We start from the raw sequence: 24733 nt of genomic DNA on the forward strand, positions 1-24733 counted from the left end.
CTTCTTGGGTATGACACTACAAGCTTGGCACACCTGTATTTTGGGAGTTCCTCCCATTCTTCTCTGCAGATCCTCTCAAGCTCTGTCAGGTTGGATGGGGAGGATCACTGCACAGCTATTTTCAGGTCTCTATAAGAGCTGGGCAACTCAAGGACATTCAGAGACTTGTCCCGAAGCCACTTCTGCGTTGTGTTGACTGTGTGCTTAGGCTCATTGTCCTGTTGGAAGGTAAACCTTCGCCCCCAGTCTGAGGTCCTTAGTGCTCTGGAGCAGATTTTCACCAAGGAACTCCCTGTACTTTGCTCTGTTCATCTTTCCCTAGATCCTGACTAGTCTCCCAGTCCCTGCCGCTGAAAAACATCCCCACAGCATGATGCTGCCACCACCATGCTTAACCGTAGGGATGGTGCCAGGTTTCCTCCAGATGGGACACTTGGCATTCAGGCCAAAGAGTTCAATCTTGTTTTCATCATACCAGAGCATCTTATTTCTCATGGTCTGAGAGTCCTTTTGGCAAACTCCAAGCGGGCTGACATGTGCCTTTTACTAAGGAGTGGCTTCTGTCTGGCCACTCTACTATAAAGGCCTGATTGGTGGAGTGCTGCAGAGATGGTTGCCCTTCTGGAAGGTTCTCCCATCTCCACAGAAGAACTCTAAAGCTCTGTCAGTGTGACCATTGGGTTCTTCGTCACCTCCCTGACCAAGGCCCTTTTCCATTTAAGAATGATGAAGGCCACTGTGTTCTTGGGGACCTTCAATGCAACAGACGCTTTTTTAGCACCCTTCCCCAGATCTGTGCCTCGACACAATCCTGTCTCAATTCAATTCCTTCGACCTCATGGCTTGGTTTTTGCTCTGACATGCACTGTTAACTGTGGGACCTTATACAGACAGTTTATAGACAGGTGGACTCCAATAAAGTTGTAGAAACATCTCAAGGATGATCGATGGAAACATGATGCACCTGAGCTAAATTTGGAGTCTCATAGCAAAGGGTCTGAATACTTAGCTAAAGAAGGTATTTCTGTTTTTGTTTTTCTCAAATTTCTAAAAACCTGTTTTCACTTTGTCATTATGTGGTATTGTCTTTGGAATGATGAGGCCTTTTTTTTATCCCTTTAAGAATAAGGCTGTAACGTAACAAAATGTGGAAAAAGTCCAGGGGCCTGAATTCTTTCCTGAAGGCGCTGTATGTAGATTGCAAGCCCATGGTAAGTCAATAAGGCTAACTGGATAGCTACTACTATTAGCACGCCAAATGGCAACAAATTATTTTTAGCTAGCTACCCACGAACAATCTACCTTGCATAACTTTTAGGTCATTTTTTGTGTTTCTCCACACTCTTGTCCTCACAAGAGTGAACTCAAGAGAATGTCCACAGAATTTGGAGCATAAGCATGTGGACCACGGTAGTATGCATATTGAGATAACCTGTGTCTCTGGAGGATCTTACCGGGCCATGACAGGTCAGGGATTCACCATCTGCTCTCTCACACTGGGCATCACACTCCACACACACCGAGCCGTTGTCATACTCACGCACCTCCCTGGGAGAGACAGAGAGAGATGGAGGGAAGGAGAGAGGGAGGGAGACAGATGGAGACAGGAAGGGAGGAAAGAGAGGGGAAAGGAGAGAAAGAGGGAGGTAGGGAGGGAGAGGGACAGAGGAAGGCAGGGGTAAGGGAGAGTCAGGGAAGATGTAGACAGTGAGAAAGAACAAAGTGTGTCAGATCCAGGCTCTAGAGGAAGGGAGGTAGGCTGTGCTCCTCTGACTCTGTCTAGAGGAATAGCTGGAAGGGTTTTATGGCCTCAGGCGCTGCAGTCAATGGGGTACTGTGGTATATACACCCTGTTCCACTGTGCATACTGTACACCAGTAGCAACAGCATGCTAAGATGGCTGACATGAGCCTGGACGACTGCAAATGAAAACTAAAGGAGAACTGACTACTAACATACTGCTGTTATTTGCTTAAATCACAATTTGAAAACAAATGCATTACTCATAGGGGAAAGTGGGGTATGTTTCTGCCAAAACATACACAAAATGCTTGCATCTAAACCAAAAGAGATCATTTTAAGATTGTTTTATACAAATACATCAGTTGGGGTCTCTATAAGTTTCAATAGGAGGTCCTAAATCTAGCATGAAAGTGCATCATTGTAGCTGTGTGGGCTAATATAGTAAGGTAAGGTGAGCCAATGGTCATGGGGTAAGTTGAGCCAAGTGTTTTCTTCCCAGGTGTAATGCAAGGCGTTATTGCTGGGATATGAGGTAACAACAGGGCCTGGCCTATGTTAAAAGTGTAAAAAAAGGTACAACATTTTTGTTAGGTGTTAAGCCTATCTAAATATATGCTTCAAAATATTAAAAGACAAAAAAGTGATTGTGATTGTGTTGAATTGTCTTTAGGAAATTAAGATAGACATAAACTCAGCAAAAGAAAGAAACATCCCTTTTTTTGGACCCTGTCTTTCAAAGATAATTCGTAAAAATCTGCATTGTAAACACTTTCCCAATTCATGAACATGCACCTGTGGAATGGTCAGAGTTATGAAAACTTAGGACACTAAGAGGCCTTTCTACTGACTCTGAAAAACACCAAAAGGGTTCAGGGTCCCTGTTCATCTGCGTGAACGTGCCTTAGGCATGCTGCAAGGAGGCATGAGGGCTGCAGATGTGGCCAGGGCAATAAATTGCAATGTTCATACTGTGAGACGCCTAAGACAGCACTACAGGAAGACAGGATGGACAGCTGATCATCCTCGTAGTGGCAGAGCACGTGTAACAACACCTGCACAGGATCGGTACATCCGAACATCACATCTGTGGGACAGATACAGGATGGCAACAACAACTGCCCGAGTTACACCAGGAACGCTGAATCCCTCCATCAGTGCTCAGATTGTCCGCAATAGGCTGAGAGAGGCTGGATTGAGGACTTGTAGGCCTGTTGTAAGGCAGGTCCTCACCAGACATCACCGGCAACAATGTCGCCTATGGGCACAAACCCACTGTCGCTGGACCAAACAGGCATGGCAAAAGGGCTCTTTTTTACCTTTATTTAACTAGGCAAGTCAGTTAAGAACAAATTCTTATTTTCATTGACGGCCTAGGAACAGCCTTGTTCAGGGGCAGAATGACAGATTTTTACCTTGTCAGCTCAGGGATTTGATCTTGCAACCTTTCGGTTACTAGTCCAACGCTCTAACCACTAGGCTACCTGCCACATCTTCACTGATGAGTCGCGGTTTTGTCTCACCAGCGGTGATGGTCGGATTCACGTTTATCGTCGAATGGAATGAGCGTTACACTGAGGCCTGTACTCTGGAGCGGGATCGATTTGGAGGGTCCATCATGGTCTGGGGCGGTGTGTCACAGCATCATCGGACTGAGCTTGTTGTCATTGCAGGCAATCTTAATGCTGTGCGTTACAGGGACGACATACTCCTCCCTCATGTGGTACCCTTCCTGCAGGCTCATCCTGGCATGACCCTCCAGCATGACAATGCCACCAGCCATACTGCTCGTTCTGTGCGTGATTTCCTGCAAGACAGGAATGTCAGTGTTCTGCCATGGCCAGCGAAGAGCCCGGATCTCAATCCCATTGAGCACGTCTAGGACCTGTTGGATCGGAGAGTGAGGGCTAGGGACATTCCCCGCAGAAATGTCTGGGAACTTGCAGGTGCCTTGGTGTAAGAGTGGGGCAACATCTCACAGCAAGAACTGGCAAATCTGGTGCAGTCCATGAGGAGGAGATGCACTGCAGTACTTAATGGAGCTGGCGGACAGATACTGACTGTTACTTTTGATTTTGACCCCCCCCCCCTTTGTTCAGGGACACATTATTCAATTTCTGTTAGTCACATGTCTGTGGAACTTGTTCAGTTTATGTCTCAGTTGTTGAATCGTGTTATGTTCATACAAATATTTACACCTGTTAAGTTTTCTGAAAATAAACACAGTTGAAAGTGAGAGGGTTTCTTTTTTTGCTTTTTTAGTTTAAAAAGGTAGTGGTAATATTTCATTCAGTACAGAAATGTGTAGGCGGCATAACCTACCCTGCCCTTCGGATCAAAACTATAATGTTTACATTAATTCTGATTACTTACAGGGATACACAATATCCTGAATTATACACTGAGTATACAAAACATTAGGAACACCTGTTCTTTCCATGACACAGACTTACCAAGTGAATCCAGGTGAAAGCTATGACCCCTTATTGATGTCACTTGTTAAATCCACTTCAATCAGTGTAGATGAAGGGGAGGATACAGGTTAAAGAAGGATTTTTAAGCCTTGAGAACTGAGACATGGATTGTTGAATGTGTGTAATTCAGAGGGTGAATGGACATTTAAGTGCCTTTGAAAGGGGTATGGTAGTAGGTGCCAGGAGCACCGGTTTGTGTCAAGAACTGCAACGTTGAGGGGTTTTTCACGCTGAACCGTTGCCTGTGTGTATCAAGAATGGTCCACCACCCAAAGGACATCCAGCCAACTTGACACAACTGTGGGAAGCATTGGAGTCAACATGGGCCGGCATCCCCGTGGAACACTTCTCACCCCTTCCGGAGTCCATGCCCTGACGAATTGAGGCTGTTCTGAGGGCAAAAGGGGAGGGTGTAACTCAATATTACGAAGATGTTCTTAATGTTTGGTATACTCAGTGTATGTAGATATCTTTGTTCTGAAGAATATTATATTTCCCTGGACAGAGTGATCCTGAATGTAAAAAATAGCTCAACTTACCCCAGTCTCCCTTAGAGATTTTAGTCAAAACAAATCAAAATAATATTGTACATTCATTTTTCATTTAGCATTATATTCAAGCCGAGCCAAATCCAATATCCCTTTACTTTTCCTGGTTGCCACATAATGTGCTGGCAAGTTTTTAAAACTGTGCAAGAGTTTGTTCCCAGTTCTAATACATTTCTTAAACCTCAATCAATTGCCAGAATCAATGACAAAATGTGTTTGAGAGAGAGACAGAGAAAACTATCAATAAAATATAGATCTGTGTGAACCTTCAGTATCAGGGAGAGATTCTGCAGCAGATAGACCTAAGAAGAAAAAGGCTGCTCAATGAAGGCAGGATTGTACTGGAGAGATACAGAGAGAGAGAGTCTGTGTGTGTGTGTGTGTGTGTGTGTGTGTGTGTGTGTGTGTGTGTGTGTGTGTGTGTGTCTGCCAGTTCGTGTGGTACTTCTTCCCTCTGTCTAATACCAAGTGGGACTCCTCTGTGGGACCTAAAACCAAATTAGGATTAATTCTGCATTATCCAGGCGACACAATGCCATGCAGGGTGGCACGGGAGGTTGGTCTTTGTCTTGTACAGCTATGGTTTAAATGGGTTATGGTTTAACATCTCCTTTAAGCTTCTCTCTCTCTCTCTCTCTCTCTCTCTCTCTCTCTCTCTCTCTCGCTGTCTCTGTCTCTGTCTATTTTATATGTCGGGTCTCTCTCTCTGGCTTCCGGAATGGTCTCTGTTTCTGTTTCTTACTGTCTCTCTCTTTCTCTCGCTCTGCAGTCAGTGACTGTAGGACAGAGGCACGGCCTGTCTGTCTGTCTGCTACACTGAGCATTTAACACCTCTGTTCTAGCAGAACCCAGAGGACAGAAGCTTTTACGCACGGACTTCACTTCTTTACAGGAGGCCCTACCTAAATCTCCACTATAACAGTTGCACTCTGTGTCTGTGTCGTCCTGTTTTCTTACGAACCGTTTGTGTTGACTCAGTCAGAGGCATTTGTGCACTGGAAATAAACAATTCATGCATTACAGTAGATATTTTTCCTCCTAATGTAAGAGTGCCCCATAGTGAACAAGACACGGTCTCAATCATAAATACATTCTATTGAGTGGTTTCCCAGACAGGTTCTCCATTGATCTTTTTAGTCCCAGACTAGGCTTAATCTGCGTTTGGGAAACCGCCCCTAAATGTTATACAGAATGTAAATCTCAGTAGACTTCAATCAGTAGCGTCTCGTGGCTCTGGGATTGGTTAGTAGCGTCTCTTGCGACTCTTTGATTGGCCGAGCTGTGAGAGGTGGAGTGCAGACAGGCAGACAGGTAGGCAGAGCGTGGCCCCGTGCGCAAGCAGTGACTGTGACACGCAGTGACACGCCTAACCCCCCTGCCCTCGTTTGGCATACCTCTCCAAACTGGCCTCACGCTTCTCGACCACGAAGGGGCCCGATGGCTGCCTGGACCTAGAGCCTGTCAGTCTGGAAGGAGAAACAGTCATCCATTTCAGTGTCTACTGTAGTGTACACCAGCCATAGACATATAGTCGATTTCTAGACATACAGTAACTATCTAGTTATTCTATTTCTATTTCTACATTACCCAGACACCACAGTCTGGTTTACGGTTCAGATGGTGACGTTTAACTTTGAACGTCTCACCTGTTGTCTCACAGCCTTTTAAACAATGTATTAGAGAGGATTATACAGGTAAACAACAAACACAACACATAACAAAATGTAGAGATTTAAAAAATAATGCAGGAAATTCTCCTACGAACCCATAACCAATCTTCCCCGATCAAGTACACTCCCTCAGACCGCTCCATGTTGTCACCTATGCTCCTACTCACAGTAAGTACACTCCTGTGCGTGTGTGTGTGTGTGTGTGTGCGTGCATGTTTCTGTCTCACATATTGTAACATCCGTACTCTGTAATCCACACTGCAACAGATCAGAACTACCATCTTATTTCCCCTGTTATTCACTCACTGGAGTGTATTGTTGCGGTGGTTTATCCTTTTTGTATGAAGTTCTCTGTGCTGTGTTTGACCTGTCCTTGTCTCTGGTTGCGTCCAAAATGGCATCCTAATCCTTATGAAGTGCACTACTTTTGACCAGGGCCCATAGTGCTCAGGTCAAAATGAGTGCACTATATGGGAATAGGATGCCATTTGGGACGTAGTCTCATCTATTTTTCTCTGACATTTAAGTCCATTCTTGCAGTTTCTTTCTGTCATTCTCCTGAGCCTTTAGATTGTGTTTACACCATGTTTTCTCCCGTCATCAGAATGAAAAAGGGAAGAGACTGGTGTCTGCACAGAGAGTAGTTATATTTTACACTCAGTAGTCTGTGGAGCAGGTAATACATGCTGAGATACATAGTACTACTCTTAGAAATAAGGGTATGGTATAGTACTACTCTTAGAAATAAGGGTATGGTATAGTACTACTCTTAGAAATAAGGGTATGGTATAGTACTACTCTTAGAAATAAGGGTATGGTATAGTACTACTCTTAGAAATAAGGGTATGGTATAGTACTACTCTTAGAAATAAGGGTATGGTATAGTACTACTCTTAGAAATAAGGGTATGGTATAGTACTACTCTTAGAAATAAGGGTATGGTATAGTACTACTCTTAGAAATAAGGGTATGGTATAGTACTACTCTTAGAAATAAGGGTATGGTATAGTACTACTCTTAGAAATAAGGGTATGGTATAGTACTACTCTTAGAAATAAGGGTATGGTATAGTACTACTCTTAGAAATACAGGTATGGTATAGTATTACTCTTAGAAATAAGGGTATGGTATAGTACTACTCTTAGAAATAAGGGTATGGTATAGTACTACTCTTAGAAATAAGGGTATGGTATTATTCCCTAGGGTACGAAAGATCAGATGTACACATAATGATCTCACATGTTACTGTTCGCTACCTTTTAGGGTACATGTGTAGATAAAGAGTATAATGGTACATTTCTGTACCTCATATTTTGAATATTAAGGTACAATCATCACACTCTCGTTCTCAAAAATAGGGGTACAACGTGAAGGTACATTTCTGTTTCCCATATTTTGTGTACCCTCAATACCCACCAAAAGGTACAATGATTAATTTTTGCCACCTAAAAGGAACTATTGGCTTTGTCACTGGTGTGGTACCTTAAAAAGACAATATTTGTACCATCATTATTATTATTATCATATTGCCCAGGATGCTCTACCATGTGCATGTACATTGGTTGACTGATTAATAATATGCTACACAATGATAACATACATATAACTACTGTAACAACTGTATTAGGGTAAAGCTAGGCCTAAAAATAAGGCCTTATAATATATGTGTGGTCATAAAGAGTTTAATTTTAATGATAATATACGTTTAGTATCTCACTTGGTGAAGGCCAAATAACTGAAAATGAATGAATTCTACAACCATGTCTCTGTCACTAACACACACAATTCACTCAAAAAGGCAAGGCACACCGGAAAATGATATTGGAGGTGTGGCTTAGTGGGGGCGTGGTTTTCAGTTTTATTTTTGCCCATCCGCGAATGGAAGTGTTGTACCAGTTGAACTGTTCATTTGTGCTATATTCAGTACATGGAATGAATGAATGGCTTTGTTACTGTGGTGGTACGTATATATATATATATATAAAGGAAAAAGCCTGGTTTTGTACCTGTGGAGAATGGTACTATCTGAGGTGTGAACTTGTTGTACAATATAACTGGACCTATAACTAAAACTATGAAAGAGGACCTTACAGGGTCCCACCCCAGTGACAAGCGGCTGTAACCCTTTAGGAACAACTATAAACCTTTATTTCTGAGAGTGTACTGAAACAATCACTATATCAAAACAATTCAGACCTAGAAGCCCTCAAAATAAGTCGTAACTCACAATGAGGTAAAAGTTAAAGATTTGTTAGTTTGACGGCTGTATTTGCCTTTATCTTCATGCATATTGAGAGTGATACTGTCGTAATGTCATTGTGTTATACTGTCAAGAGTCTACAGTATCTCTCATTGTTTGAAACTGTCATCTGTAACTCACCCTTCATAGAGATTGCAGGTGTCCACACAGATGCGTCCCCTAATAAAGTAGCGACAGGATAGGCACTGGTCTGGTCCCGGCCCCCAGCAGCCAGCGTCCGAACACAGAGGGTCACACACCATCTGCTCAGTAGCTGAGAAACACAAGAAAACAGGTTAGGTTTAGGGGTTAGACAGAAGGTCAAACACCATCCACAGTAGCTGAGAAACACAAGAATACAGGTTAGGATTAGGGGTCAGACAGATGGTCAAACACCATCCACAGTAGCATGACAGGGTTAGGTACTGGACACTGATAGTATTTATAAATGTTTGACTTTATCTGAAATGATATTGTTGGAACCATTGGCTAACCCTAACCCTAACCATAACCATAACCCTAACCCAGAAGTGGTGAAATTACTTAAGCTCTAATGAAGGCATTTTTTTATTCTTACATGTTAGTAATTTACCAGACGCTCTTATTCAGAGCAAATAGGGTTAAGTGCCTTGCTCAAGGGCACATTTACAGACTTAGTTGGCTTGTGCATTCAAACCAGTGACCTTTCCATTACTGGCCCAACACTCTTAACCGCTAGGCTACCTGCCGCCCTCATATCTCAATAACCCAGCACCAATAACTCAGAACCAATAACTCAGCACTAATAACCAATAACCCAGCACCAATAACCCAGCATCAATAACCCAGCACCAATAACCCAGCATCAATAACCCAGCACCAATAACTCAGCACCAATAACCCAGCATCAATAACCCAGCACCAATAACTCAGCACCAATAACCCAGCATCAATAACTCAGCACCAATAACCAATAACCCAGCACCAATAACCCAGCACCAATAACCCAGCACCAATAACCCAGCATCAATAACTCAGCACCAATAACCCAGCACCAATAACTCAGCACCAATAACCCAGCACCAATAACTCAGCACCAATAACCCAGCACCAATAACCCAGCACCAATAACTCAGCACCAATAACCCAGCACCAATAACTCAGCACCAATAACCAATAACCCAGCACCAATTACCCAGCACCAATAACCCAGCAACAATAACCCAGCAACAATAACCCAGCACCAATAACCCAGCAACAATAACCCAGCAACAATAACCCAGCACCAATAACCCAGCACCAATAACCCAGCAACAATAACCCATCAACAATAACCCAGCACCAATAACCCAGCAACAATAACCCAGCAACAATAACCCAGCACCAATAACCCAGCACCAATAACCCAACCTTGCTTTAAAGCTTGTAACCCAGCAGTTGGCTGAACCAAACAATAGAGTGTGTGTACATATAAGGCCAGTCAGTAAAACAGAGGTTTCAACTCTCTGTCCTCCTCTCTGTCCATCTGAGGGACAGAGGGGGTCAAATGCTAATTGTCTAGACTGGACTGTCTCTCTGTCTGTGATCTGGAACAGGTAATGGCAGCCAGACCCACCATGGAGATCTATATCAAAGCCCTTTGTTAGAAGTGCATAGTGAATTTAGAGCACGTATCTACAGCAGAGAGGGAGAAACATGCACAACACACGTCTGTGAGAGGAGACACACTGTGGAGCTGAATGTGGACCCAGCTGTAGCTGTGTTCTTCCATTATAATAGTGCTGACCAAACAGTGACGGGGTACTAAAGTAGCTTGAATAACACCTGGTACAAGCTAACACTGATGACGAACGATAAGACAAGGGGAAACCAAAGGGGAGGAAACAAAGACAGAAAGTGGAACATTTGCCCTTAACTCTATCATCTATTTTCAGCATCAGCAAACGCTGGCAAATACAATGATGAAGGAAGAGAGAGAGAGAGAGGGCTTTAAGTCCAACCGCCCCTCTGTGCAGGAAATAGGATCTCTGTACTCAACTGATATGAGAGGACGGATGCCATACCACTGCAGCATGAGTAGCCTACTATCTGTGCATAATAATACCAGGAGTGAGGTCCCTCTGCAGCTCCGTTTATATATGGTTGGTACTATCGTCACAGACTGTTCAAATGGAGGAGCTGGCCAGCCCACACTCCAGATTAGTTTCTAGGTTCTAAGATTGTTACCCAACATTGTGAGAACATTGTTAGAACATTGTCAGAACAATGAGGGTCTGAGGGGCTACTATCACATACAACGGTTGTGTCTCAGATGGCACCCTATTCCCAATACAGTGTGCTACTTTTGACCAGGGACCTATGCACAATGGTCAAAAGTAGTGCACTACATAGCGATTATGCTACTATTTGGGATGTAGCCAAAATGTCAGAAGTGATTTCCATTCCCCTTGCGGCCGAATGTGGTGTCTGGCAGGTCTACAGCAACAGAGAGCAACAGGCTGTCTGGCCTGGCCTAGTTCAGCACTGCACCCCTCTGTTCTGCCCTGCCACTGGCTCTGTACTGGCTTCCCCTCCCACCGGAGAAGCATAAAGAGACTGCATGTGTTTGTTGGGCACCAGAGACAGAGCCCGCAGAGCTACAGTCACAATCATTCCACCCTGACTTTGAGGTTCAGGCCAAATGTAAGTCAGGGGGCATTCTGTGTTTTTGTGTCATGTCCAGAATGCTTAAGAAATTTGAAAATGAAAAGCGCATGCGCATGACAGAGGAGGGAGAGAATGAGTGAGGGAGGGAGGGAGGGACGGACAGAGAGAGAGAGAGAGAGAGAGGCAGAGAGAGAGGCAGAGAGAGAGAGGCAGAGAGAGAGAGAGAGAGGCAGAGAGAGAGAGAGAGAGGCAGAGAGAGAGAGAGGCAGAGAGAGAGAGGCAGAGAGAGAGAGAGGCAGAGAGAGAGAGAGGCAGAGAGAGAGGCAGAGAGAGAGAGAGAGAGAGAGAGAGAGGCAGAGAGAGAGAGAGAGGCAGAGAGAGAGAGAGAGAGACAGAGAGAGAGAGAGGCAGAGAGAGAGAGGCAGAGAGAGAGAGAGAGGCAGAGAGAGAGAGGCAGAGAGAGAGAGAGAGAGAGGCAGAGAGAGAGAGAGGCAGAGAGAGAGAGAGAGAGGCAGAGAGAGAGAGAGAGAGGCAGAGAGAGAGAGGCAGAGAGGCAGAGAGAGAGAAAGAGAGGCAGAGAGCGAGAGGCAGAGAGAGAGAGAGAGAGGGAGGCAGAGAGAGAGAGAGGCAGAGAGAGAGAGATAGAGAGGGAGGCAGAGAGAGAGAGAGAGAGTTGTGACAGAGGAGGGGGAGAATGAGTGAGGGAGGGAGGGAGGGACGGACAGAGAGAGAGAGAGAGAGAGAGAGGCAGAGCGAGAGAGAGAGAGGCAGAGAGAGAGAGGCAGAGAGAGAGAGGCAGAGAGAGAGAGAGAGAGAGAGAGAGAGAGGCAGAGAGAGAAAGAGAGAGAGAGGCAGAGAGAGAGAGAGAGGCAGAGAGAGAGAGGCAGAGAGAGAGAGAGCGAAAGAGAGAGAGAGGCAGAGAGAGAGGCAGAGAGAGAGAGAGAGAGAGAGAGGCAGAGAGAGAGAGAGAGAGAGGCAGAGAGAGTGAGAGAGAGGCAGAGAGAGAGAGAGAGGCAGAGAGAAAGAGGCAGAGAGAGAGAGAGAGAGAGGCAGAGAGAGAGAGAGGCAGAGAGAGAGAGAGGCAGAGAGAGAGAGAGAGAGGCAGAGAGAGAGGCAGAGAGGCAGAGAGAGAGGCAGAGAGGCAGAGAGCGAGAGGCAGAGAGAGAGAGAGGGAGGCAGAGAGAGAGGGAGGCAGAGAGAGAGAGAGGCAGACAGAGAGGGAGAGAGAGAGAGAGAGAGAGAGGCAGAGAGAGAGAGAGGCAGAGAGAGAGAGAGAGAGAGAGAGAGGCAGAGAGAGAGAAAGAGAGGCAGAGAGCGAGAGGCAGAGAGAGAGAGAGAGAGAGGAGGCAGAGAGAGAGGCAGAGAGAGAGAGAGAGAGTTGTAACGATACAGTACACAATGGGATCAAAAAGATGCCGACATCAAAGTTTTGACTCCCATTGAAAACACACAGTTTGGACTCTATTGACGTCAAACGCTGAGCCAGGTCCATCTTCAGGGAAACGCGGAGACGCCGGAGGGGACTGTCAAACGAGCCAAGTAACCAGAGCCGAGAGAGGGCTTCCAACAATGGGCCGACGTCAACGGAAGACAATACCCATCATGCATCAAAACATCCTACTTCTGAATGAAAAATAAGGAGAAAAGGAAGAAGAAAGAACCACAGGTCCATTTGATTTCATCCCCGTTTTTCAGGGATAAAGAGAAGACAAGGCCTAAACATGTGTATGTAAAGCTGCATCCCAAATGGCGCTCTATTCCGTACATAGAAAATGCACTACTTAAAATAGTGTACTGTATTACTATAGTGTACATCTTAAAGTAGTGCATTTTGTGTGGATTAAGGCCATAAGCTAAGTAGTAATTAAAGTGAGTGTGCTTGGTGAACACTTCACGAGGCTACCATCTCTATTTTCTTCTCCTTATCAAAGGTTGACTACACAACCTGCATAGAAACCCCCATGAGTAGGGAGGTAGCAGCTGGGGGGTAGAGCCTGTCTTTCCACCTTGTGCTATGGCTAGGGTAACACACACACAAGCACGCACAAACACACAGGAACACGCCTGCACGCGCACACACACACACACACAAACACACAGTGAAGGAGAACTGTCTAACTCATAGACACAGTCCAACTTCTCAAAGTCAGCCAGCTAATAGTGTGTGACACCTGAAGACTGTTGAGGAGAGAAGAGAAGAAAAGGAGAAGAGGGGAAGAGGAGAAGAGAGGAAGAGGAGAAGAGAGGGAGAGGGGAAGAGGAGAAGAGAGGAAGAGGAGAAGAGGGGAAGAGGAGAAGAGAAGAAGAGGAGAAGATAGGAAGAGGAGAAGATAGGAAGAGGAGAAGAGGGGAAGAGGAAAAGAGGAGAAGAGAGGAAGAGGAAAAGAGGGGAAGAGGAGAAGAGAGGAAGAGGAGTGAGGAGAAGAGGAGTGAGGAGAAGAGAAGTGAGGAGAAGAGGGGAAGAGGAGAAGACGAGTGAGGAGAAGAGGAGAAGAGGGGAAGAGGAGTGAGAAGAAGAGGAGAAGAGGAGTGAGGAGAAGAGGGGAAGAGGAGAAGAGGGGAAGATAGGAGTGAGTAGAAGAGTAGAAGAGGAGTGAGGAGAAGAGGGGAAGAGGAGTGAGTAGAAGAGTAGAAGAGGAGTGAGGAGAAGAGGGGTAGAGGAGTGAGGAGAAGAGGAGAAGAGTAGAAGAGGAGTGAGGAGAAGAGTAGAAGAGGAGGGAGTAGAAGAGGAGTGAGGAGTGAGTAGAAGAGGAGTGAGGAGAAGAGTAGAAGAGGAGTGAATAGAAGAGGAGTGGGGAGAAGAGGGGAAGAGGGGAAGAGGAGAAGCGGAGTGAATAGAAGAGGAGTGGGGAGAAGAGGGGAGGAGGGGAAGAGGGGAAGATGAGTGAGTAGAAGAGGAGAAGAGGAGTGATGAGAAGAGGAGAAGAGAAGAGGGAAGAGGAGTGAGTAGAAGAGGAGAAGAGGAGTGAGGAGAAGAGGAGAAGAGGAGAAGAGGAGTGAGTAGAAGAGGAGAAGTGGAGTGAGGAGAAGAGGAATGAGGAGAAGAGGAGTGAGTAGAAGAGTAGAAGAGGAGAAGAGGGGAAGAGGAATGAGTAGAAGAGGAGAAGAAAATAATAGGAGAAGAGGAGTGAGTAGAAGGGGAGTGAGGAGAAGTGTAGAAGAGGAGTGAGTAGAAGGGGAGTGAGGAGAAGAGTAGAAGATGAGTGAGGAGAAGAGTAGAAGAGGAGTGAGGAGAAGAGTAGAAGAGGAGGGAGTAGAAAGGGAGTGAGGCGAAAAGTAGAAGAGGAGTGAGGAGAAGGGGAGTGAGGAGAATAGTAGAAGATGAGGGAGTAGAAGAGGAGTGAGGAGTGAGGAGAAGAGGAGTGAGGAGAAGAGTAGAAGAGGAATGAGGAGTGAGGAGAAGAGGAGTGAGGAGAGGAGTAGAAGAGGAGTGAGGAGTGAGGAGAAGAGGAGTGAGGAGAAGAGTAGAAGAGGAGAAGAGGGGTAGAGGAGTGAGTAGAAGAGGAGAAGAAAAGAATAGGAGAAGAGGAGTGAGTAGAAGGGGAGTGAGGAGAAGTGTAGAAGAGGAGTAATGAGAAGTGTAGAAGTGGAGTGAGGAGAAGAGTAGAAGAGGAGTGAGTAGAAGGGGAGTGAGGAGAAGAGTAGAAGATGAGTGAGGAGAAGAGTAGAAGAGGAGTGAGGAGAAGAGTAGAAGAGGAGTGAGTAGAAGGGGAGTGAGGAGAAGAGTGGAAGATGAGTGAGGAGAAGAGTAGAAGAGGAGTGAGTAGAAGAGGAGAAGAGGAGTGAGTAGAAGGGGAGTGAGGAGAAGAGGGGAAGAGGAGAGGAGGAGAAGCGGAGTGAATAGAAGAGGAGTGGGGAGAAGAGGGGAAGAGGGGAAGAGGGGAAGTGGAGTGAGTAGAAGAGGAGAAGAGGAGTGAGGAGAAGAGGAGTGAGGAGAAGAGGAGAAGAGGAGTGAGTAGAAGGGGAGTGAGGAGAAGAGGGGAAGAGGAGAGGAGGAGAAGCGGAGTGAATAGAAGAGGAGTGGGGAGAAGAGGGGAAGAGGGGAAGAGGGGAAGTGGAGTGAGAAGAAGAGGAGAAGAGGAGTGAGGAGAAGAGGAGTGAGGAGAAGAGGGGAAGAGGAGAGGAGGAGAAGCGGAGTGATAAGAAGAGGAGTGGGGAGAAGAGGGGAAGAGGGGAAGAGGGGAAGTGGAGTGAGTAGAAGAGGAGAAGAGGAGTGAGGAGAAGAGGAGTGAGGAGAAGAGGAGAAGAGGAGTGAGGAGAAGAGGAGAAGAGGAGTGAGTAGAAGGGGAGTGAGGAGAAGAGTAGAAGAGGAGGGAGTAGAAGAGGAGTGAGGAGAAGAGTAGAAGAGGAGTGAGTAGAAGGGGAGTGAGGAGAAGAGGGGAAGTGGAGTGAGTAGAAGAGGAGAAGAGGAGTGAGGAGAAGAGGAGTGAGGAGAAGAGGAGAAGAGGAGTGAGGAGAAGAGGAGAAGAGGAATGAGGAGTGAGTGGAAGAGGAGAAGAGGAGTGAGGAGAAGAGGAGTGAGTAGAAGAGTAGAAGAGGAGAAGAAGGGAAGATGAATGAGTAGAAGAGGAGAAGAAAAGAATAGGAGAAGAGGAGTGAGTAGAATGGGAGTGAGGAGATGTGTAGAAGAGGAGTAATGAGAAGTGTAGAAGTGGAGTGAGGAGAAGAGTAGAAGAGGAGTGAGTAGAAGGGGAGTGAGGAGAAGAGTAGAAGATGAGTGAGGAGAAGAGTAGAAGAGGAGTGAGGAGAAGAGTAGAAGAGGAGTGAGGAGAAGAGTAGAAGAGGAGTGAGTAGAAAGGGAGTGAGGCGAAAAGTAGAAGAGGAGTGAGGAGAAGGGGAGTGAGGAGAAGAGTAGAAGATGAGTGAGGAGAAGAGTAGAAGAGGAGTGAGGAGAAGAGTAGAAGAGGAGTGAGTAGAAAGGGAGTGAGGCGAAAAGTAGAAGAGGAGTGAGGAGAAGGGGAGTGAGGAGAAGAGTAGAAGAGGAGGGAGTAGAAGAGGAGTGAGGAGTGAGGAGAAGAGGAGTGAGGAGAAGAGTAGAAGAGGAGTGAGGAGTGAGGAGAAGAGGAGTGAGGAGAAGAGTAGAAGAGGAGAAGAGGGGAAGAGGGGAAGAGGGGAAGAGGAGTGAGTAGAAGAGGAGAAGAGAAGTGAGGAGAATAGTAGAAGAGGAGTGAGGAGAAGAGTAGAAGAGGAGGGAGTAGAAGAGGAGTGAGGAGTGAGGAGAAGAGGAGTGAGGAGAAGAGTAGAAGAGGAGTGAGGAGTGAGGAGAAGAAGAGTGAGGAGAGGAGTAGAAGAGGAGTGAGGAGTGAGGAGAAGAGGAGTGAGGAGAAGAGTAGAAGAGGAGAAGAGGGGTAGGGGAGTGAGTAGAAGAGGAGAAGAAAAGAAGAGGAGAAGAGGAGTGAGTAGAAGAGTAGAAGAGGAGTGAGGAGAAGAGTAGAAGAGGAGTGAGGAGAAGAGTAGAAGAGGAGGGAGTAGAAGAGGAGTGAGGAGAAGAGGAGTGAGGAGAAGAGTAGAAGAGGAGTGAGTAGAAGGGGAGTGAGGAGAAGAGGGGAAGAGGAGAGGAGGAGAAGCGGAGTGAATAGAAGAGGAGTGGGGAGAAGAGGGGAAGAGGGGAAGAGGGGAAGAGGAGTGAGTAGAAGAGGAGAAGAGGAGTGAGGAGAAGAGGAGTGAGGAGAAGAGGAGAAGAGGAGAAGAGGAGTGAGGAGAAGAGGAGAAGAGGGGAAGAGGAGTGAGTGGAAGAGGAGAAGAGGAGTGAGGAGAAGAGGAGTGAGTAGAAGAGTAGAAGAGGAGAAGAGGGGAAGAGGAGTGAGTAGAAGGGGTGTGAGGAGAAGAGTAGAAGATGAGTGAGGAGAAGAGTAGAAGAGGAGTGAGGAGAAGTGTAGAAGAGGAGTGAGTAGAAAGGGAGTGAGGCGAAAAGTAGAAGAGGATTGAGGAGAAGGGGAGTGAGGAGAAGAGGAGAAGATGAGTGAGGAGAAGAGTAGAAGATGAGTGAGGAGAAGAGTAGAAGAGGAGTGAGGAGAAGAGTAGAAGAGGCGTGAGTAGAATGGGAGTGAGGAGAAGAGGGGAAGAGGAGAAGAGGGGAAGAGGAGTGAGTAGAATAGGAGTGAGTAGAAGAGTAGAAGAGGGGTGATGAGAAGAGTAGAAGAGGAGTGAGGAGAAGAGGAGAAGAGGAGGGAGTAGAAGAGGAGAAGAGGAGTGAGGAGTGAGTAGAAGAGGAGTGAGTAGAAGGGGAGAAGAGGGGGGAGTAGAAGAGGAGAATAGGAGAAGAGGAGTGAATAGAAGAGGAGTGAGGAGAAGAGTAGAAGAGGAGTGAGGAGAAGAGGAGTGAGGAGAAGAGAGATACCTAGTCAGTTGTCCAACTTATTGTATTCAACTGAAATGTGTCTTCTGCATTTAACCCAGCTCGGGGTACTCGATCCAGCAACCTTCCGGTTACTGGCCAAATGCTGTAACTGATTTACATTAATACATGAATGCCTAAGACTGAGAGATTGGTAGGAGAGGAACCAGTGGTAACAGAATTCTCTCATGAGTCCAATTACACCACACTCTTTAATAATTGTAGCTCTTTACAAGATTTACAAGATTTGACTGTACAATGTTGACAAACAGTATCAGAAACAGCGTCCAGATCTAAGTTGGGTTAGGACTGAAATTAGTTGAGTGTGTGTGTATGTTTGTGTATACACAGACTTGTGTGTGTGCATTTGTGTGGGCAAGTGTTTGTATGTGTGTACGTGCGTGTGTTTGTACCTCTATGTGTGTGTGTGTGTAAGCGCCTGTGTGTGTGTGTGTGTGTGTATAAGCGCCTGTGTGTGTGTGTGTGTGTGTGTGTGTGTGTGTGTGTGTGTGTGTGTGTGTGTGTGTGTGTGTGTGTGTGTGTGTGTGTTTGTGTGTGTGTGTGACTCACTACACTCTTTAGGGTCTCTGTTGTTGCGTATGAGGACCTTCTGGTTGTTGGCTCTGAACAGGCCGGTCCAGTTGACGGTGTTGTAGTAGCACAGCTGACTGTTATTGGTGATGTACACGTTACCAGCACTGATCTCATTCAGGGACTGGAGCTGGAGGGACGAGATCCACTGCTGCTTCAACACTAGGAGAGAGATACCACTGGGAGAGGAGAGGGGAAAGGGAGTAGGGGAGAGAGGAAAGATGGAAGAAAGAGAGAGGCATTAGAGAAAGAGAATGGTGTGAGAGGTAAGATGGAGGACGAGTAAACAAGGGTGAGAGAAGTTGAAAAAGACCAGACAGAGAGTGAGACAGACAGAAAGAGGCGAGGAGAAAGAAAGAGAAACAGACAGGATAAGGTAGAGATGGAAAGAGAAACAGACAGGATAAGGTAGAGATGGAAAGAGAAACAGACAGGATAAGGTAGAGATGGAAAGAGAAACAGACAGAATAAGGTAGAGATGGAAAGAGAAACAGACAGAATAAGGTAGAGATGGAAAGAGAAACAGACAGGATAAGGTAGAGATGGAAAGAGAAACAGACAGAATAAGGTAGAGATGGAAAGAGAAACAGACAGAATAAGGTAGAGATGGAAAGAGAAACAGACAGAATAAGGTAGAGATGGAAAGAGAAACAGACAGAATAAGGTAGAGATGGAAAGAGAAACAGACAGAATAAGGTAGAGATGGAAAGAGAAACAGACAGAATAAGGTAGAGATGGAAAGAGTAACAGACAGGATAAGGTAGAGATGGAAAGAGTAACAGACAGAATAAGGTAGAGATGGAAAGAGAAACAGAATAAGGTAGAGATGGAAAGAGAAACAGACAGGATAAGGTAGAGATGGAAAGAGAAACAGACAGAATAAGGTAGAGATGGAAAGAGAAACAGACAGAATAAGGTAGAGATGGAAAGAGAAACAGACAGAATAAGGTAGAGATGGAAAGAGAAACATACAGAATAAGGTAGAGAAAGAAAGAGAAACAGACAGGATAAGGTAGAGATGGAAAGAGAAACAGACAGAATAAGGTAGAGATGGAAAGAGAAACAGACAGAATAAGGTAGAGATGGAAAGCGAAACAGACAGAATAAGGTAGAGATGGAAAGAGAAACAGACAGAATAAGGTAGAGATGGAAAGAGAAACAGACAGAATAAGGTAGAGATGGAAAGAGAAACAGACAGAATAAGGTAGAGATGGAAAAAGTAACAGACAGGATAAGGTAGAGATGGAAAGAGAAACAGAATAAGGTAGAGATGGAAAGAGAAACAGACAGAATAAGGTAGAGATGGAAAGCGAAACAGACAGAATAAGGTAGAGATGGAAAGAGTAACAGACAGGATAAGGTAGAGATGGAAAGAGAAACAGACAGAATAAGGTAGAGATGGAAAGAGTAACAGACAGGATAAGGTAGAGATGGAAAGAGAAACAGAATAAGGTAGAGATGGAAAGAGAAACAGACAGAATAAGGTAGAGATGGAAAGCGAAACAGACAGAATAAGGTAGAGATGGAAAGAGAAACAGACAGAATAAGGTAGAGATGGAAAGAGAAACAGACAGAATAAGGTAGAGATGGAAAGAGAAACAGACAGAATAAGGTAGAGATGGAAAGAGAAACAGACAGAATAAGGTAGAGATGGAAAGAGAAACAGACAGGATAAGGTAGAGATGGAAAGAGAAACAGACAGAATAAGGTAGAGATGGAAAGAGTAACAGACAGGATAAGGTAGAGATGGAAAGAGAAACAGAATAAGGTAGAGATGGAAACAGAAACAGACAGAATAAGGTAGAGATGGAAAGAGAAACATACAGAATAAGGTAGAGATGGAAAGAGAAACAGACAGAATAAGGTAGAGATGGAAAGAGAAACAGACAGAATAAGGTAGAGATGGAAAGAGAAACAGACAGAATAAGGTAGAGATGGAAAGAGAAACAGACAGGATAAGGTAGAGATGGAAAGAGAAACAGACAGAATAAGGTAGAGATGGAAAGAGTAACAGACAGGATAAGGTAGAGATGGAAAGAGAAACAGAATAAGGTAGAGATGGAAAGAGAAACAGACAGAATAAGGTAGAGATGGAAAGCGAAACAGACAGAATAAGGTAGAGATGGAAAGAGAAACAGACAGAATAAGGTAGAGATGGAAAGAGAAACAGACAGAATAAGGTAGAGATGGAAAGAGTAACAGACAGGATAAGGTAGAGATGGAAAGAGAAACAGAATAAGGTAGAGATGGAAAGAGAAACAGACAGAATAAGGTAGAGATGGAAAGCGAAACAGACAGAATAAGGTAGAGATGGAAAGAGAAACAGACAGAATAAGGTAGAGATGGAAAGAGAAACAGACAGAATAAGGTAGAGATGGAAAGAGAAACAGACAGAATAAGGTAGAGATGGAAAGAGAAACAGACAGAATAAGGTAGAGATGGAAAGAGAAACAGACAGGATAAGGTAGAGATGGAAAGAGAAACAGACAGAATAAGGTAGAGATGGAAAGAGAAACAGACAGAATAAGGTAGAGATGGAAAGAGTAACAGACAGGATAAGGTAGAGATGGAAAGAGAAACAGAATAAGGTAGAGATGGAAAGAGAAACAGACAGAATAAGGTAGAGATGGAAAGAGAAACAGACAGAATAAGGTAGAGATGGAAAGAGAAACAGACAGAATAAGGTAGAGATGGAAAGAGAAAGGTCAGAGAGAGAAAATAAAGACAGGTGGGTAATAAGAAAATAGATTCATTCCAAGTTAATACACAGATGATGTTATTCCTGCATGGAGAGTGTGTTAGACTGTTAGCAAACCAACTGACACGGCTCTGTAAATCTTTACAAAGCAAAACAGTGATCTTCGACAGTGTCTTCAATCCCTGTGATGCGCACAGCATGCTCCTACAGATAGAGTACCAAAGGCACTCTACCTCTCTCTCCCTTCTCTCTCTCCTTCTCTCTGAAAGGGTCTTTACGTCCCAGAAAGAGCCTTGAAGAGAGGGAGTAGGGAGTGTACAGAGGCACTCAGACTAACAAGAATACAGCTCTCCACTTAGTGATAGGCCACGATGTGTGTGAGTGTGTACGTGTGTGTGTGTGTGTGTGAGTGTGTATGTGTGTGTGTGTGTGAGTGTGTGTGTGTGTGTGTTTACTTTAAATTGTTAACATGTCATTCTCACACCCACTCTCTCTGCTTGCTAACATAAGCTGCTATGTCTACTGTAAGCTCTAACAGCGTATAATGATGTTAACGGCAGTAATATCTTGAAAATAAACTGCTAGCTAGTTAGTTAATGTCACCAAAGCAAATCATCACCTATCCTAATGGTTCTCAACCCACAGTGAATCTACTGTCACGGACTTGCCGGCTCTCCACTGCTGTAAACATGATTAAAATGACTGCTGTACTCTGAAACACTAGTCACTAATAATATTTACATACTGCTTTACTCAGTTCAAATGTATATACGGTATTCTATTCTACTGTATTTTAGTCAAAGCCACTCCGACGTTGCTCGTCCTAATATTTAGATATTTATTAATTCCATTATTTTACTTTTGGATTTGTGTGTTTTGTTGTGAATTGTTAGATATTACTCCACTGTTGGAACTAGGTACACAAGGATTTTTCTACACCCGCAATAACATCTGATAAATATGCATATCTGACCAATACAATTTGATTTGATTGTAGTGTAGTGTTCCCATGGTGTGTCTATGTGTGTGTGTGTGTGTGTGTGTGTGTGTGTGTGTGTGTGTGTATGCATGTGTATCTGCGTACATGTGTCACTGACGTTCTGAGCTTAGGGTCTGCCTGCATGCATGGCAATGGATAATGGCTGTCATAGTGCTAACAGATCAAGGTAATGAGAGTGTACGGCCGTGGGAGCCAGATCTATGTGTGTGTGTGTGTGTGTGTGTGTGTGTGTGTGTGTGTGTGTGTGTGTGTGTGTGTGTGTGTGTGTGGGAGTCATGGGGAAGCTCTGGCATGTTACATGATCAATTGTGACGACATTCCGTCTATCAAATTAGCTGATTATATATACCCAGTTGGAAAGCTATGGGGTTGTTCTGATGGGATCTCAAAGGAACAACAACATTACAGCCATTCTCATATGCCAGACTGACTGTACACAACCTAATGGTAAATCACTAGCTCCTGTTCAAATAGTGCAACATTCTTAACACACCTCAAAGTATGGTACAATAATGATGTAATGTAGAGTATGTGTGAGAGGTGTTCCCCAGGGCTCCGTGCTCCAGACCTACCTGTTCAGTGCTCTCCATCCTGTGGTTGCCAGATCCTCAGGTCCGTACTGTAGTAATGTACTATAGTAATGTACTGTACTAATGTACTGTGTTAATGTACTGTACTAATGTACTGTAGTAATGTACTGTAGGTTCTTACCTGTATAGAGCTCTGCCTCCTATGGTTGCCAGATTGGAGAAGACACTCAGGTCTGTCATGTTCTCTGGCCACGACTGGATGTTCAGGAAACCTACAGGCACAGAACCAATCACATCCCAGCCAATCAAATTTCATCATATATCTGTGATGTATTACCAGATACACATAAATTCCTAACTCACATTAGTTAAACATGTCAAATTTATGACAATGAAGATATATACTGTACATATTTTTGCATTTCCTGTAACTGCCTCTGGGCGTTAAATCATTTAGCAGGTTGAATGAATTGCTGAGCTGATGACCATGGATCATTTAGGAAATGTAATAATGTATTCAATAAATTAAATATTTAGAGATGAGGGGTGAAATCTCATTCCAGCCAGGAGAGGACAAACAGAATGGACAGATGAAGAGAGGAGGAGAGAAGAGAAAAGGAGAGGAAACAGGCTAGGAAGTAATGAGGACCAAGGACAACACAAAATACCCAAATGACTTTGAAAACTCCAGACAGCATATTCCCAGGGATAAATTTCATAATAGTTCCATAACTGATATTTTGATTGGCTTTAAACAAATTCATTACATTGTTAAGGGATATGAGAGGATCTAATGAAAGGTATGAGGCTCATATCAGCATGTGTTCATATCCCTGATTAATGCATCTCCCAGTCTGATTATGTGAGATGAGTTCCTAAAAGAACCTTGTTTATAACTTGTTGACAAGAGGCAGATAACCTTCACGTCTGCCTTCATCATTCTGCCGGCATCAGTCCTGTTTCTCTCCCGGGTGAGCTACTGGCTGCTTCTGAAATGGTTCCATATTTACTATAAAGCACACTACTTTTGACCAGGGACGGACCAGGGACCAGGGACCATCGGGCTTTGGTCAAAAGTAATGCACTATCTAGGGACTTTCGGATGCAGTCCATGGGTCCATCTAGCTCAGTGCCAGATGCGACTAAAGTCATCTATAATTACTATACATCAAACTAACCGATTATAAGTTGAACCTTAATCAAATGTATATGAATGAAATGCATCACAACCTGCTTTCTATGCCATTAGCATTCTTGAATGCTACCTCCAATATAAAATGGCAACGATTAGCTCCTATCTGAGTCGTTAGAGCTAGTGTCTGATGACAGTAATTGCCTTAATGACAAAATTGCAGGAAGCAATGGCAAGCCTCTCTCACCTCTCTTTCACTCACTCAGTCATTCTCTCTTTCTTTCTTTTTTTCTATCTTTCTCTCTCCACCTGTCTCATGGTCTTTCCTCAAGAGGCATATGCTTGTTTTTCCTAGAGAGGAGAGGTGGGAGATGGGGAGATGAGAGGTGGGAAGGAGAGCTAGGGAGGAGAGTTGGAGAGTAGGAGAGATTGGGGAGGTGGGCAGGGCGCTTCATCACTTCATCTTGCTAATGGTGCTAACAAGTACCTGCCTGCCTTCCTGGGCTAACAGCTTGAAACAAACAGCAGCAATAGGGAAGGGAAAGGGGATACCTAGTCAGTTGCACAATTGAATGCACTCAACTGAAATGTGTCTTCCGCATTTAACCCAATCAGAGAGGTGCGGGGGGTAACATAACCTGGGTGTAGGAGAGGTGCTTAAATCAATGTCCACATCATCAGTGCCCATGTTGGGGATTTACTGCCTTGCTCAAGGGGAAAACGGCAGATTTTTCCACCTTGCCAGCTCGGGATTCAAACCAGTGACCTTTCTGTTACTGGCTCAACACTCTTAACCCGCTAGCCATTTGTCAACAGGTAAAACACTCAGCATATCTATTTACAGGTGCTGTACTGTACAGGAAGTTCTGGTCTAGCTGTTGGTGTTCTCCTTATTCTATATTCTACTGTATATCTCCTCAGCTTATTCTCTCTCTCTACCTCTTTCTCTTCTCTCTCTTTATATTTATTTCTCTCTCTCTCTCCCTCTCTCTCTCTCTCTCTCTCTCTCTCTCTCTCTCTCTCTCTCTCTCTCTCTCTCTCTCTCTCACCCCCTGTGGGCAGTAAACAACTGCTGAAAGGATGGAGTCAGTAGCCGAGCATGCTAGAGCTTCTAGAGTAGAATAGAGTGGGGGTTTAGGTTCACTGAGT

General features: G+C 44.8%; 2 protein-coding genes across 2 annotated transcripts in view; both read right to left on the bottom strand.

Moving 5' to 3' along the window:
* The window catches only part of LOC110502092 (receptor tyrosine-protein kinase erbB-4), a 108021-nt gene extending 106379 nt beyond the window's left edge, over positions 1-1642 (bottom strand). The window contains exon 1 of the mRNA XM_036959590.1: positions 1455-1642. The gene's annotated coding sequence lies outside the window, so the exon portion shown is untranslated. The remainder of the gene's footprint in view (positions 1-1454) is intronic.
* LOC118936582 (receptor tyrosine-protein kinase erbB-4-like) overlaps positions 1-24733 on the bottom strand; it is a 134515-nt gene that overhangs the window by 10463 nt on the left and 99319 nt on the right. Inside the window, exons 9-13 of the mRNA XM_036959591.1 lie at positions 22634-22724; positions 18204-18403; positions 8813-8945; positions 6157-6228; positions 1455-1548 (exon numbers count right to left, since the gene is read on the bottom strand). Coding sequence (XP_036815486.1) covers positions 1455-1548; positions 6157-6228; positions 8813-8945; positions 18204-18403; positions 22634-22724 — 590 coding nt within the window. The remainder of the gene's footprint in view (positions 1-1454; positions 1549-6156; positions 6229-8812; positions 8946-18203; positions 18404-22633; positions 22725-24733) is intronic.

The sequence above is a fragment of the Oncorhynchus mykiss genome, chromosome 22, assembly GCF_013265735.2.
Source record: "Oncorhynchus mykiss isolate Arlee chromosome 22, USDA_OmykA_1.1, whole genome shotgun sequence".
NCBI classification, from domain to species: Eukaryota; Metazoa; Chordata; class Actinopteri; order Salmoniformes; family Salmonidae; genus Oncorhynchus; species Oncorhynchus mykiss.